We start from the raw sequence: 16,588 nt of genomic DNA, 5'->3' as shown, positions 1-16,588 counted from the left end.
GTGAGAATATCTAAACCGCCCTTGTTTAATGATGGGGTGGAGGGGGTGAATGTTACACACCTGGCCCATTAGTAGAGCACGTTCTAAGCTCTGAACCACTCCGTCCTACTGTCAATATATTAATCATTGATTGTTTCCTATCCAAGTCGTTATTACACTGCTTACTTATATGTATTAAGGCAATCACTTACCGGCTTGGTTGGTTGTAACGGTAACAGACACAGCCTGGTCCGGGCTAGGGTTCTGTTTGGAAACGCCATTCACAGCCCAAATTTCAAAGGTATAATTAGTGTGAGCCTGAAGGTCAGTGATGGAGACTTTGGATGTCTTCAAGCCATTCTGCTGGGGACTGTAGTGAACTCCACTACCACACGGCCGACAGCGAGTAAGGTCAGCACCGCACCTCTTACAGACTACATTGAAGGAGACATCATGCCGTCCACCTGTATTCTGTGGAGCCGTCCACTCCAAATTTACTGAGGTCTCATTGACATTGGAAATGAGGTTTTGAGGAGCTGATGGTGGTCCTAAAATAAAAAAGCAGATGTCAAACATCCCAAAAATGAGATTAGGCATGGTGCATTGAACGGGAACCATCTACACACAGGTAGAAAGTATATACCTAAAACAACACATGCCTCATTTAATGTTGCAAAATATACTATTATACTACATATGGTTAAAATGAAGAAACATCATCTCTAACACCGCTGCACTACTTTCCCCATCTTTAACACCAAAGGGCACCTTTCCAAACGGCTATGTCCACTTTCACGTGGGAAAATGTGCCACATTGAATCAAGATCCTCAGAAAGCAAAAAGTCAGTAATTGGTATGTGGGACGAGGCCCAGGCAGCTTCTGAACACAGGGGCAGCCAAGCGGAAAACTAGGCACGCAGATGCTGGCAGGTCTGAAGAGAGAGATGGGTCAGAAAGAGACCCCCACCCTCCCCTTCCAACATGAATGGAGATGGTCTGTGTAGAGGAAGGGGTGACAGTAGAGCAGAACATCAAGGAGGAGACAGGCAAATGGAGAATAAAACCTTGACATTATCCATGAAAATGAGTAAAAACAGAAGTGCCTTTCCTGGCAGGGTGATTTCAGGCAATCTACAAAGATGATATTTTTTTCACACTTGTTTTTCAAGAAATGTCGGAGGCTCATCTTCTTCCATCTACATACAACGCAGCAGAAGAGGCTTTATTGATATAGATGTTTAGAAAATGTTTATATTAGAAGGACCTATACAAAAAGCTGCCGGTTGACATCTTTTCGGCAACCGTTCTCATTATAGACAGATACGCTATGTCTGTTTTCTTTTTAACAATGATGATTTTTCTTTTTGCATCACACTAAAGTAGTCGTAGAGTCTTTTCAAATTGGAATGAACCTATTAGATGGTAGAGACCATACAAAATGTTGGACTTGGATAATTAAAACTAATTTCCCTAGATCAGTAATTTACCAATCCCCTTAAGACTTCCATTGTCATACTAATCACACCAAGACCAGGCTGACCTTTCCATTTTTCATCAAGTGACCTTGAAGGCTTGCATCATGGTCTTTCATTGAGACTAGCAGAATCGCTGGTATTAAGTCTACTCCTCCAAAATTTATTTCCGTCGTTCAGTTTCTGTTTACAGGCAATTTTAGAGTCAAATTTTGTTTTTGTAGAGCTTGTCAATTTCCTCATAAAGACTCTGACACAGTCCTGTAAATTACAGTTTTTTGTTTCTCTGCTAGGCGAGTTTGGACTAGAGAGGGTGTGTGTCGTGGGCTCGGATTAGGTATAAGAAAAGGCAATGACAAAGAGAAGCCAAGCTCAGTTTTTCTGTGGTATTGTTTTCTTTCCCTTGATGGCAACAGACTGTCATTCAGGATCCAAATATGCCCGGAGCGAAATAATTAATTTCTTGCTCAAAATATTGTGTAATGATGAGCATTGATTAGAAAGAGCTGTTTAGGTTGAAGAGATTACAACCATTTAAAATCACTTCCTTAGGGAAGTATCGGAGCAAAATTGTGAAAATTATAGTACCAGCTAATGAGCTTGGAGCAAATGCAAGAGGAGCAATTGCAACTTTGCACTTTTACAGCCAGATACTTAAGATTAAGCAGAGGGCAGAAATCCCTCAAGCCCAGATACAGTCAATAGTAATGTGCATTAATGGAAATTGTTTACGAGTCTCCGGACAACCTGGGGTGTGTATAAAACACTTTAAATTATCCAAGTAAGATTTACAGGCTGGTAAATTAACATTTGGACACGGGTGATTGGGAAGGATTCATCGCTCAGTGCAGAAGGCAATCAGAAGACTTTCAGTCTTGGTTTCAAGAAGGCAGGAAAGTAGTTGCGGATTGATAAGTAAAGTAGCGGCATGTGACAGATGTAAAAACAAGATCTCAGCTCTCTTTCTTCAGATAATATAACCTGAGATGCAATGTCCCAAGCCTAGGAAATGATTAATGACCCCAAATGGAGGACCGTGGAACCAGTCTGGCTATGTTGAAAGAGAGAAAGAACCAAGGTGGAACCTGTAGCTTATGTTATATAATACAACGCAATGTCAAGCTTAATTACCTGTGAACAAATGTTGATTTTATGCCCATGATCAATCTCTTTACTAGACGCTTCAAGTTCTGGACAAATCCCAGGAGCTAAATGACCAAAGTGCCTAGAAGTTCACTATTGGCACCAATTCTTGGCCGCTTTCCAGTGATGACAAGCTGATGATTAAATGTGTCTGACTGGCTACCAACACCTAGATAACGTGTACTATTACGGATTTACTTGTCAGCTTCGATGAGGTCTTTCGCCCCAAAAAGATACTACTTGGTAGCCATCAACAACAAAGTACATTTTGAAAACAGATGCCATTTAATGGATATTTTTTTGGGTTTCCTCTATATCTCATGGCCAATGAAACTTTTCTAGTTTACACCATCCTGAGTTATCTACGCGAGTGGCAGAAACAAAAGAGCGTATATTGGAAGATCTCAAAGACGCTATACAAAGAATTTATGAAGCACTGGTATGTGTTTCAAGACATTTCAACCTGCAATTAATCCAGTGTTCCCTAGAGGTTAGCAGAGCTCTCAAGTACGGCTGGAGTGGAACTTCTAATACAATTGTGGAGTCTAAACTTTTACAAAAGAGATTCCTATTAAACCAATGACACCATAAACTCCCTTAAGGTCAGCGTGGCTCACAATGAAGCAGCTGGTTCTCTCAGACTAAATTGCGCTGTGTTGCTTGTACTTTTGGGAACACGGGGAACCTAAGACAGATGTGCCACTAGTAGTCTGCCAGGCTAATTAATTGTGTTCATCCATTCAAGTGTTGTACTCATGGTGATGACAGAAAAGGAACTACTGCGGCGGATTTCTAATAATAACCAAACCGAGAAAGACACAACCACTGTCCCTCGTTAGCCTTGTCAAGCAGTCGTCAAGAACTATCCTGCTACCTGTTCCTCAAACGTAGCAATAGGGCAAAGATGGCCAAACTATTAACAATTCTGTTCCTGATTAGCAAGTCATAAAAAATATTAATGATTTCTTATTTTTGGCAAACATATACAACGGAATTCATACTTAGGATCTGATCTTTATAATCTTGAGCAAACACACAGCTTTTCATCTGGTGGCACGCTGCGGACCATCCAACGATACGAGCAGCATAACCCTCAATGTTTTGTCAAGGCTAACCATCGCTCTTGCTAGAATTTTGCTGTAAAAGCTCTCCGAATCCGTTATGCCAGCACCCCTGGAGAAAATACCAGGCACTGCAGATTCCCTGATAATAGCTTTTGTGCTGTTCCGTACGTGCTACGGAGCCAGCGAAAAGATCAAATTCAGATGAAGGTTAAAAACCAAAAATGGAGCTAAGCTTATAGGATAACAGCTTTAACTCTTCTGTTGCTGAGGGATGATGAAAACGCTGCACTGCAGATACTTCCAGCAGTGAAAAAAAAAATACACTCAGCGTGAATAAACCCCGCTGAGAGATGTTCACCATGCACAACCCAGTGAAGAAATGCTACGCTTTCATCCTTGACCTTGGGAGCGAGAGAAGGTTGGCCGGGCTTCTCATTCTGCCCTTACATTTCAACAAGCCGGCTCCCGGCGGCAGCGGTGGAATTCACAGGCAGGTTCCACCAGTCATTTCATTAGGGTTCATTACGCGGATAACTGTCAAGATGCATTAGAGGAAGTGACTGAGATTAATAGGGCTGCAATGGCCATTTAAAAACAATATAGTTACTTGAGGAAATAACAGTCCAAGCAGCAAATCTGATTATTTAAAGGGAAAAAAAAAGATATGAATGAAAGACTGCAGAAGCGTGCTGGTGGAAACCTAGAGGGCACGGATTTTATGATGGAGTCATACGCTTCATTTCAGGCAAATAATTGCCAGAAAGTGATAGTTTACCGCAGTTTTTTTCTATGTAGATTAAACAGGAACAGTCAAAAATGTATGTGGTTCTCTGTAAATCTGTAAAAGGTGTCTTTATGGTATCAGCTTAAAATGAAGTGTGAACAGGTTCACTATATCTCTCCACATCAACAGCCAAGTCTGACTTGACAGGATCATTTTCTCTGTTCATTCAATTAGACTGGTCTGAGCTATCGGGTAGTGACAGATCTATCAGAGAATGGACATAATGCAGCTACTTTAGTCTAATAAAAACTGGAATTTGTAAGCTTGTGTGCACTGACCGGCTTTATAAATAGTTGTCGCCTGCTTTTAATTTATTTAGAAATATTTATTACAGAGCTTTCTGCACTCTAATACAATGCTGACATACTAGAGTGCACCGATATAAGCAAAGAATACCCTAACTAAAGACCCTATTTATCCCCAACATGTTTCACCACTTAGGCTTTATCAGGGGAATAAGGCTATAATATAGCATTGACGCCTGAGTGGTGAAACATGTTGGGGATGCTAGTAGCTGATCAAATTTAACGGCATATACCAAATAGGGAGGATAGAATAAGTAGGATAGAGTAGTGTAATACGATTGCGGTAGATACCACACTAAATCCATGGCAATCAGCATTTAGCGCTGAACCAATCAAAAGTTAAACCATATACGTAGCTGAAGTTCCCCCTATCATGGTTATATGTGTTTTTAATATGAGGGTCTTTTTTGTTATTCACTTTAATTATGAATTAAAAGCTATGTTTTAAAATAGGGTCTTTAATTAGGATATTTTTTCCCATGGCAATATGGCAACTGCAAAATAGTTGAAATTGTGGTACACCGATCTAAGAGACACCATTTACTTTTTTTAATAATGCCACATTCAGACTTCAGTCATTTTTTTCATACGCAAAACACGGTCTGAGTTTCATCAGTGTTTTCGATCTGATTTTCACCAGTGTTTGGTCAATGTGTCAGTTTTTACCGCTGAAATTTGATCTGTTTTTCTCGTCTGAAAAAAAATGTTGGCTTCTATCCAACAGTCCGTGAAATATGGACAACACAAGGACGGCATCCGACTGCTGTCAGATTTTTTTTCATGGACCCATAGATTTGCTTTGATGAGATTCATCCAAGACTCGGATCAAAATAGGACATGCCTATGTGATTTCGTGCAGAACACTCAGTCCGCAAAAATACACGGACGTAAGAGAAGCTCTATAGGGCTTCAATTGGTACAAGTTTTACCGTGAAAGGCAACTCGTACATGTAAAATTGGTGTCTGAATGAGCTCCCATGTGGACCCGATCTTAGACCTCATACAGAGTAAATCGTACCTATGGTACTGTAAGTTTGGTTCCATAGTACCACTGGGGGATTTGTTACATCCAGAAGTTGAACAGTTAAACATGGTATAATTCATCCGTCTGAAAAAGGCCATAGACTTCTTGGGCTACTTACAGACTATTGCTAATAATTTTTGGAAAAATACAACATTAAGATTTGTAAAAACGAGATGTATTGGTGGCATTTGCTAGCATCTGATCACAAATGATCCTAGATGACAATGAGCCACTTCACAGTGAGCCCGGGCTGGGAGGTCAGCAAGGCTGTGGGAACCAAGGATCTGAGCTTCTTTTAGTGCAACATAAACCCCGGCTGCACAATGGGTGGCACCTTCAGAAATGCCCCTGTACTTGTGACAGCTGCTGTCAAGTAAGTGCTATACTGTATGGATTGTACAGTACAAAAGATTTAGGAAACATATATCAAGATGACAAACAGCAGGGTCTAGAGAGTGACTGCATGCAGAGACAGAGACAAGAAGGGGATTTAGATTTCACTGAAAGACTGAGGCATCAAGTAACTTACGAGTGCAAGGCATGGAGGCAGGGTCACTGTCGGCTCGAAAATAGCCTCGATCACAGGTGCAGGAGGTAGAGCCTTCTCGAAGTGCAAAGCTATGCGGAGGACACTTTGAGCATGCTTTATCCGATAGGAGGGCCTTGTAGTAGCCAACTTTACAAGCTGCGGGAGAAAGAAAACATGACTGTGAAAAAACATGGTGCAGCACAAGCTTCAGTCCCTTATGTATTACATTATAAAAATAAAGTGATTTTAAGCTTATCCAAAAAATACATGCAGCTAACAAAATTGTTGTTCCTGTGGCCACCATCTTGTAAACTGGCAGTGGTACAGATATAGTGGCAATTCTTAGTTAAATCTTAGGCCTCTTGCACATGTTCAGTATTTGGTCAGTATTTTACATCAGTATTTATAAGCCAAAACCAGGAGTGGAACAATCAGAGGAAAAGTATAATAGAAACACGTCAAACGCTTCAGCATTTTTCAACCACTCCTGGTTGTGGATTACAAATACTGAGGTAAAAAACTCACCGAATACTCAACATGTGAACGTGGCCTTAAACGCAGATTTTCTTAAAACAAAATACAGCATTTACGTTATGTGAGAGCATGACCTAACAGTTTTGTCTCTAGTTTTTACCAGCTGTTCTAACCACCCGACCAGCTGTCTCCTTCCACATTAGGGTGCAGTCAGGCGGCCATTTTACTCGCGCGAGGATCGCATTGCAATCCTCGGATTGACCTGAGCGTGACAACAGGTATTTCTATGGGGCTCACGCTCAGGTCAATGAGAGTAATATGGCTGTCTGTCTGCGCCTTTGCCCTGCAGATTGTAAACCCGTGAGGGCAGGGTCCTCTCCCTTCTGTAACAGTCTGTTACTGGACTTTATATATGTGTTTTATATTATTTAACCCTTTGCACAAGTACAGCACCCTGGCATTATAATAATTTTATAATAATAATAATTTCTATAGCGCCAAACATATTAAGCAGCACTTTACAATTTTAGAGGGGACTTGTACAGGCACTAAAGGCCTTAATGGGGCTGTAATTAATAATAACAATAATATAATACAAAAGAAAATCATAGCTGAGTAATGATACCATGCCGATTTATACCAAAAAACACTCTGGGCTCAGCTACATCTATATAACCGTGCTCTGCGGCTATTTTGCTAGTCACAGTCATTTTTCCTGCCATAGCTGTGTAATATGGCTATTATCGATAGTTTACTTTCTCGGTCACAGATCTCTTTCCCAGGACATGGAGTAAACTTTGCTTACTGTGTTACATCGGCCTGATGACTTTCTAGGTGTTTGATTAGTTTCACTTGAGAACGGACCCCTGGGAGAGATTGATACGAATCACAAACCACAGCTTGGCAGACAGATAGGCCCAGGTCAGGGCCCGATCCCCACATCAAACACGGCCGCATCCCCTGCACACAGAATCCAAACCCAGTGGAAACTGCCTGTCACTCAGCCGTCACTGATAAACAAAGACAGCTTGTGTACAGCCAGCCACTGTGTGCGCGGAGGCCTCACTTTTCTCCTTTGGACTTGACAACATTTTACATACGGCTGAATGAACACAGTCAGCCTCTGTGTATTTACCGCTGCATTTCATGTTCAGGAGGAACAAAATGATCCCAGTGAAATGAATATGCTCCATTTTATAACATGGCCGTCTCTATAAAATCCGGCCTTTGTGTCTATAATAAAACGTAAGGGTGCACTCTTCAGAAACTTATTTGAAACCATGCCATCAGCACTACACCATGCCATCAGTACTACACCATGCCATCAGCACTACACCATGCCATCAGCACTACACCATGCCATCAGTACTACACCATGCCATCAGTACTAAACCATGCCATCAGTGTTAAACCATGCCATCAGTGCTACACCATGCCATCAGTACTACACCATGCCATCAGCACTACACCATGCCATCAGTACTACACCATGCCATCAGTACTACACCATGCCATCAGCACTACACCATGCCATCAGCACTACACCATGCCATCAGTACTAAACCATGCCATCAGTGCTACACCATGCCATCAGCACTACACCATGCCATCAGCACTACACCATGCCATCAGTACTAAACCATGCCATCAGTGCTACACCATGCCATCAGCACTACACCATGCCATCAGTACTACACCATGCCATCAGCACTACACGATGCCATCAGTACTACACCATGCCATCAGCACTACACCATGCCATCAGCACTACACCATGCCATCAGTACTACACCATGCCATCAGTACTACACCATGCCATCAGCACTACACCATGCCATCAGTACTACACCATGCCATCAGCACTACACCATGCCATCAGCACTACACCATGCCATCAGTGCTACACCATGCCATCAGTACTACACCATGCCATCAGCACTACACCATGCCATCAGTACTACACCATGCCATCAGCACTACACCATGCCATCAGTACTACACCATGCCATCAGCACTACACCATGCCATCAGCACTACACCATGCCATCAGCACTAAACCATGCCATCAGTGTTAAACCATGCCATCAGTGCTACACCATGCCATCAGTACTACACCATGCCATCAGTACTACACCATGCCATCAGTACTACACCATGCCATCAGCACTAAACCATGACATTAGTACTAAACCAAGACATTAGTACTAAACCATGCCATCAGTGCTAAACCATGCCGTCAGTACTAAACCATGCCATCAGTGCTAAACCATGCCATCACTACTACACCATGCCATCAGTGCTAAACCATGCCATCAGTACTAAACCATGACATTAGTACTAAACCATGCCATCAGTGCTATGCTAAACCATGCCATCAGTACTAAACCATGCCATCAGTGCTAAACCATGCCATCATTGTTAAACCATGCCATCAGTACTACACCATGCCATCAGTGCTAAACCATGCCATCAGCACTACACCATGCCATCAGCACTAAACCATGCCATTAGAACTAAACCATACCATCAGTGCTAAACCATGCCATCACTACTACACCATGCCATCAGTACTAAACCATGCCATCAGTACTACACCATGCCATCAGTACTAAACCATGCCATCACGACTACACCATGCCATCTGTACTACACCATGACATTAGTACTAAACCATACCATCAATACTAAACCATGCCATCAGTACTAAACCATGCCATCAGTACTACACCATGCCATCAGTACTACACCATGCCATCAGCACTAAACCATGACATTAGTACTAATCTATGACATCGGTACTAAACCATGACATCAGTACTAAACTATGACATTAGTACTAAACCATTACATCAGTACTAAACTATGACATTAGTACTAAACCATGTAATCAGTACTAAACTATGACATTAGTACTAAACCATTACATCAGTACTAAACTATGACATTAGTACTAAACCATGTAATCAGTACTAAACTATTACATCAGTACTGTTAGAACCCTCCTGTTAGTTTTTTCTATCTTGTGTTTTGCGGTCACGTGACCATCGGCCTATATTTTCCAGCTCCGCCCTTCTGGCTTTGCTGGACTTCAGTGTTGTTTGACTTTTTCTCTAGCCTGGTGCTTCGATGCCTATCTCTGTCAGTTTGCTTGGTCCTCTTGGACCTCTAGTACTTTTTGTCAGTTTGTCTTTTGTGTTCTACAACAACTTCTGTTTAGGAGGTGTCCCATTTTTTTCCCAGTCCTTAGTTCTTTTAGGGACCCGTCCCTTAATTATATAGGTCTTTGTTCAGACTAGCCGAGGACGAAGGCGGGTCTGTTCACTAGGAACAGGCAGCCCGCTACATCGTAGGTATTCAGCTTAGTCTTACTGTAGGGACAGCTTTCCCCTATCTTTCCTTAGTTCTTGTTGCAGATCATAACAAGTACTAAACTATGACATCATTATTAAACCATGACATTAGTACTAAACTATGACATTAGTATTAAACCATGCCATCAATACTAAACTATGACATTAGTATTAAACTATGACATCATTAGTAAACCATGCCATCAGTACTAAACCATGCTATCAGTACTAAACCATGACATCATTACTAAACCATGACATCATTACTAAACCATGCCATCAGTATTAAGTCATGCCATTAGTACTAAACTATGATATCATTACTAAACTATACCATTACTTCTAAACTAAGACATCAGTACTAAACCATGTTATCAGTAATAAACCATTACATCATTACTAAACCATGACATCATTACTAAACTATACCATCAGTACTAAACTGTGACATTATTACTAAACCATAGCATTATTACTAAACCATAGCATTATTACTAAACCATGGCATAGTTACTAATCTATGACATCATTATTAAAGCATGACATTATTAGTAAACCATAGCATTAGTACTAAACAATGACATCAGTACCAAATCATGCCATCCAGGGAATATATCATATCAAACTATATCAAACATATCAAACTATGACATCATTAGTAAACCATGACATTAACTAAACTAACATCAGTACTAAACCATGACATCAGTACTAATATGTGACATCATTACTAACCATGACATCATTACTAAAGCATGCCATCAGTACAAAACTATGACATCATTACTAAACCATTACATCATTACTAAACCATACCATTAGTACTAAACTATGACATCAGTAATAAACCATGTCATCAGTACTAAACCATGCCACCAGTACTAAACTATGAGATTATTACTAAACAATGACATAATTACTAATCTATGACATCATTACCAAAGCATGACATCATTACTAAACCATAACATTAGTAATAAACAATGTCATCAGTACTAAATCATGCCATCCAGGGGAGATATCATTGGTGCAGCATGTGCACATAGGGTCCCATATATTCTTCTAGCACAGGTGCCCTGTGTGTTTGCCACTGATGCCATTAATACTAAACTATGACATCATTACTAAACCATGATATACGTAGGGGAGATATCATTGGTGCAGCATGTGCACATAGGGTCCCATATATTCTTCTAGCACAGGTGCCCTGTGTGTTTGCCACTGATGCCATTAATACTAAACTATGACATCATTACTAAACCATGATATACGTAATTACTAAAGCATGCCATCAGTCTAAACTAGGATATCATTACTAAACCATGATATCATACTACACCATGCCATCAGTCTAAACCATGACATCACTACGAAATCATGACATCATACTACACCATGCCATCAGTACTAAACTATGACGTAATTACTAAACCATGACATCATTGCTACTATTATTACCATTGCTATTGTATTTCTTTACCAATATTTTACATACACTACATTAAATTCTACATGGACTTGTTTAGAAATCTCGTTATCAAATGCCATTTGGAATTTTTAAATGCCACTAAGAAATTCTGAGTTCATGGAGGGGTTCTCTATTCAGCAACATTATCTATTAGTGAGAGGGAAGAGGGTCTCTAGTTCAGACTGTGATTGTTCTCTGCGGCACATGTCCTGTTCACAATGGACGAGGTGCTGCTGAGAATGAAGATTTTTAAGCAAGCTTAACAATTATTTTAGCCAACTAACAAACTCATTTGTTGGGTGCTTGTCAGCCTGTTTTCATTGCCCAATTATCGGGAAACAATTTTTAATCAGATTAACGTGGCCAATTACACGCACCATTTTAGATCAATATTGACCCAATTGATCAGAAATTTATCATAGAAAGGTGCTCAAAAGCAGACCCTACACATTAGATAGCTGTTGGCAAAATCATGGTTCAGCTAATAACTACCTGTCCAGACACTCTCATTCACAGGAGCGATCGGCTGTGCTGAGCATTCCTGTGTTCTCTATGACAGAGCCAATGCCAGAATTAGCTTATCCTCCCGCCAACCAGAAGGATGAGGTGACTGAATTCTAACTGCCCAATCCTTATGTCCCCTGGGAACAATGGAGAGGCCATCATACACATCAGATGGTTGGCTGATCTCGCTGATATAGGCAGGTTCGGACCACCTTCAGATAATATGCATGTGGGCATTCATGGCTGCATTAGTACACCCTTTAATCAGTTTATTGTTGAGGGACCCTTCTAAAAAGAGAGATTGTACAAAACTGACTATCACCTTAAAAAATATCCCTACTAATAAAAAATCTAGACAAAAGTCAGTAGGATCAGTTCACACTCCGCATCACATATTCTTTCACATTGTCCAATAATTTTTTCTGATATTTTTCCATCAGACCCAGACTAAAATCAGAAAAACTCAGGTCAGTTGGATCTATTGGAGGCTGTTTTCATCAGTCATGTGATGAATCCGTATCCGTCTCCGGCTCATATTCAGTCTTTCTGTTCCTATGATGCAGATGTGAACAGAGCCTATATCTGTTTTTAGGGAAGATGGATGACAATCAGTAACCTGGTAGGTTTATCATGGTAAAATAGTCCGTATATTCTGGGTCAAATCACAGGGTCCTGAATGTTTAAGGTCAATAATTAACCATATTCCCAATCTATGTACGTTCAATAAACCAATGGCGGATAGAACCGGCTGGCCAGAGACACTCATTAAGTGTGTATGTGACGCTATTGTGTGCCTCCTTGTGTCTCGTTAATACATTCTCACACCAAATCCCTATTCTCAGTGCCACAAATTAAAGTCTTTGGTGCGTGCTTAATTCTCTGTCCTCTGTTTTGTCCTTATGCTTTTCTGCTCAGGATTTGCAGGGTAAGATTGTGAGGGGAACGAGGAGGAGGAAAAGGGTTATTGCCAGAGCTTTAGGTCCATCCTCTTTGTCCCCAGCTTAGTTCACATGTTCAATACAAGCCACAAATTCAATATCTTTGGCATGGCTTTGATGAGTTTTCTTCCCTTTTTTTTCATTAGTCCACAAAAGCAGATCCACAACCAAAATAACACAGAAGCACCGGCAGGTTAAGGTTTACGACCAAGAATGGTGAGAAAAAAAATTCTTAAACACAACAGAAGGATTCTCAGATACACAACCCTGTCCAAATAGATCAACCTCACCAAGATGCACACTCACTTCTCCACCTTAAAGAGTGACCATCCTATCTCCTGGACTGATGGTCCCCAAAACATCCATCCGTCCATCCATCTATTTATCTTCTATAGCCAGAGATATTTCAACAATGATAAGGTCAGTTTCCAACATGGGTGTCAATAGTGACTGCATCCAAAAAATAAACATATCTACTAGTCAAATGTGTTTTTGTGCATTGTGAAAATTTGTAGCCATAAGCAAGGTAATGAATGTAGACTCGCCAACTCTCCCGGAACATCTGTGAGATTCCCAGATAAAAGGGAAGACCTCTAGATTCCAGGAAGAGATGGAAAATCTCCTGGGTGCTGATGAAATCTCTCCAAAAAAAAGTATTTCTGGAAGGTTTCTTGTACTTGATTGTAGGGCAGAGCGCCCCGCTTCACAAGGCACATTTAGTCGGAGCAAAAGAGGTTTGGATTAGCAATGCCTTAAAAGGAGTTATGGGAACACTTTTTAGGGCCACGATCAATGTTCTTAAAAGGGGTTATGGGAACACTTTTTAGGGCCACGATCAATGTACTTTCAAAAAGCAAGGCAATACTCAATATCCAAAAAGTCATACAACACAAGACCATGAAGAATCTTCAGAACCCTTCAAGTATTGCTTTCTTTAAAATCCATTTACTTCTATTCCATAAGAAGAATGGAAATCATGCGTTGCAGACCGGAATAAAGTTTCCATCATTTTAATGTAACATATCATATATTAGGGATACAGGAAATATGGTGACTTCTGAGGTTGCTGTCAAGCATAAGCCGCAGCACAGGATACATGCATTATGCACGCATTTATATATACAAATTATATACATGTATTCACAAGTTAAAATGCATATTTTTCTGAGCTGGAAAAACAGTCAAGTCACTGACTTGTAACTTTATTTTACCAAACCCAATGGAATAATGGAATATTCCAGACACAAACAGGCTGTCACCATGATCAAGAAAATGAAAATGACAAACCGAATAACTCCTTCAAGAATGCAATCTGATTTCTTTTTTTTTTTTTGTAAGCAGCTTGAAAAGCTCAGTAAGAGGGTGCCCCTACTGCAGAAAGCAAAGGAGTGCCAGTCGCCTGGTTGCCCATGCTCCGAGCTAATTAATTGGTTAACTGCTGAGTGACAACTGTTAATCCTGTTATTTAAAGCCCTTTCTTCTGTACTCTCACCCCTGGAGAGAAGAACAGCTTTTTGCCCTGTCTTCTCTGTAAATAGTACGCATTTATCCCTTAATTTTCCCATAACCCAAGATCTGACAGGTGTATTATATGATGTAAGTCGTAGGAGAAGAAGCATACCAAAGCAATGAATGTAAATCATGTAACACGGTGAGCTTGTTAGGGCAGGGCTCTCATCCCTAGTCATGCTAGCGTTATAATTATTTAACTATTGTATTATCTAGTATGGAATTCTAATTGAATGAGTTCCATATGAATAATACATGTAATAGCACATAACCCTGCAAATATAGAGCCTTTCAATTGTTCTGTACTTGTGAGATTTTAGTATTCCTTTCCAATAGGAAAGTTGGGTTACACCCAATATGGCCGTCATTAACTCTCTCACCCGGTTTGTCACTTAACTTTCCTAGATTCCGAAAGAGAGAATCTACCAAAATATCTAACAAAGCACCAACGTTTCCTATACAATATATATCATTACTACTATAATCACTTATATAGCCCCAGAACTTTACAGACATCATCACCACTGTTCTTATTGGGGCTTAAAATCTACATTCCCTATCAGTATGACTTTGGATTATGGGAAGAAATTGGAGAACCCAGAGGAAACCCACGCAAACACGGGGAGAACATACAAACTCCTTGAAGATGTTGAACTTGGTGGGATTTGAAACCAGGACCCCAGTGCTGCAAAGCAACAGTGCTAACCACTGAGCAACCGTGCTGCCCATATTAGCTTTATACTATTTAGAAGTGGATTATTTTCAATTTTAAAAGTTATCACCTATCCCATAACTTGCTGATTGGTGGGGTCCAACCACTGGGACTCGAGCCCATACCTAGAACAGGGCTCTGAACCGTCAGAATGGAGTGGCAGCCGTGCATGTGCGCCGTGCATGGGCATTCATTGTCTATGGGACCGTCAGAGAGAATGGAGCACTGTGGCTCCAATCCAATGGGGCATTTCAGAGCCCTGTTCTCAGTATAGTGGATGCCCCAGAGGTCATATCTCTACTGATCAAAAAGTTATCATCTATCCTGTGTACAGAATATGGCTTGAAATAATCAGATAAAAAATAAAACCTAAAAAAAAATAAAAAATCGAAAAAGACATTTTGGCCATTATTGTCTTCTGAGAGCATGTTCACTTATATTTCAAGCACCGCAGCAGCTTGCAATGCAGCTAAGCACAGAAACCCATCCTAACAAACTGAACAGCCATCACTTAGCAATCTGTTCAAGAGATGCAATCGTCAAAGTCGGAGGAATCAGCTGTTGTTAGCAAAGTGTTGGCAGAACAAAGTTTTCCAGTTCTGTTAAGAAAAAAATAAAAAAAAATTCCCTCTCCAGGTTTAGCGCCACTGAATTCTCTATCTGTAAATCATCATTTGAGGAGCTAGAGCCTCCTCGAGCAGCGATTCAGCAGTACTTACACCAAAATTGTCTACTGAGAGCAATAGTTGTTAGCAGCCATAAACCGAACACCAGCAGCTGGATAAAACTTCTGCAAAACTTTTCTTCTCCCCATTTTACTTGCAATGCGTGTGGGGAACACAACCCTAATGTGATATATTTCCCCTGGCCTTTCCCAACATATCTATGAAAGAAATTAAATGAGGGGCGGACACTTTTGTTATAAGCATTGTACGTATTGTTTAGGGGAGGCAGTAAATGTTCTGTGCGGCCCACCTTGGTGTGTTGTGAACATATTATTAGCGCTGACCTCTTTTTTTTTTCTACTCTCTGCTATTTTTATATTTGCATTAGACTATACATGGAGAGTCACGGTAGCCATGATGGATTATAACATTTCCTGCCCACCAAATGCAACAACTGGCCCAAATGGGTGGTCTCCCACAAAAAGAAAAGACAAAGAAATGCAGGACATCTTCAAGGGGCTGTGACTACTGCTGACATTTTTATGGAGGCTATGAAATACCTCCACTATTTGTTCTACCAAACCTCGTACTCTTGGAATGGTAACCTCATCACAACTCTCTTCTGTCCTTTAAGCAACGGACAAGGAGAAATGCCTGAGAATGTGTTA

At 40.6% G+C, this 16,588-nt stretch overlaps 1 protein-coding gene across 4 annotated transcripts in view; it reads right to left on the bottom strand.

Annotated features, from left to right (window-relative positions):
• The window catches only part of EPHA4 (EPH receptor A4), a 72,103-nt gene that overhangs the window by 36,364 nt on the left and 19,151 nt on the right, over window positions 1-16,588 (bottom strand). For all 4 annotated transcript variants that reach the window (XM_073674619.1, XM_073674620.1, XM_073674621.1 and 1 more), the window contains exons 4-5: window positions 6,301-6,456; window positions 192-527 (exon numbers count right to left, since the gene is read on the bottom strand). In XM_073674619.1, coding sequence (XP_073530720.1) covers window positions 192-527; window positions 6,301-6,456 — 492 coding nt within the window. The remainder of the gene's footprint in view (window positions 1-191; window positions 528-6,300; window positions 6,457-16,588) is intronic.

The sequence above is a fragment of the Phyllobates terribilis genome, unplaced genomic scaffold (assembly GCF_046119375.1).
Source record: "Phyllobates terribilis strain yellow unplaced genomic scaffold, ASM4611937v1 Scaffold_3__8_contigs__length_932513732, whole genome shotgun sequence".
NCBI classification, from domain to species: Eukaryota; Metazoa; Chordata; class Amphibia; order Anura; family Dendrobatidae; genus Phyllobates; species Phyllobates terribilis.
This window is presented reverse-complemented; position numbering and strand designations above follow the sequence as displayed.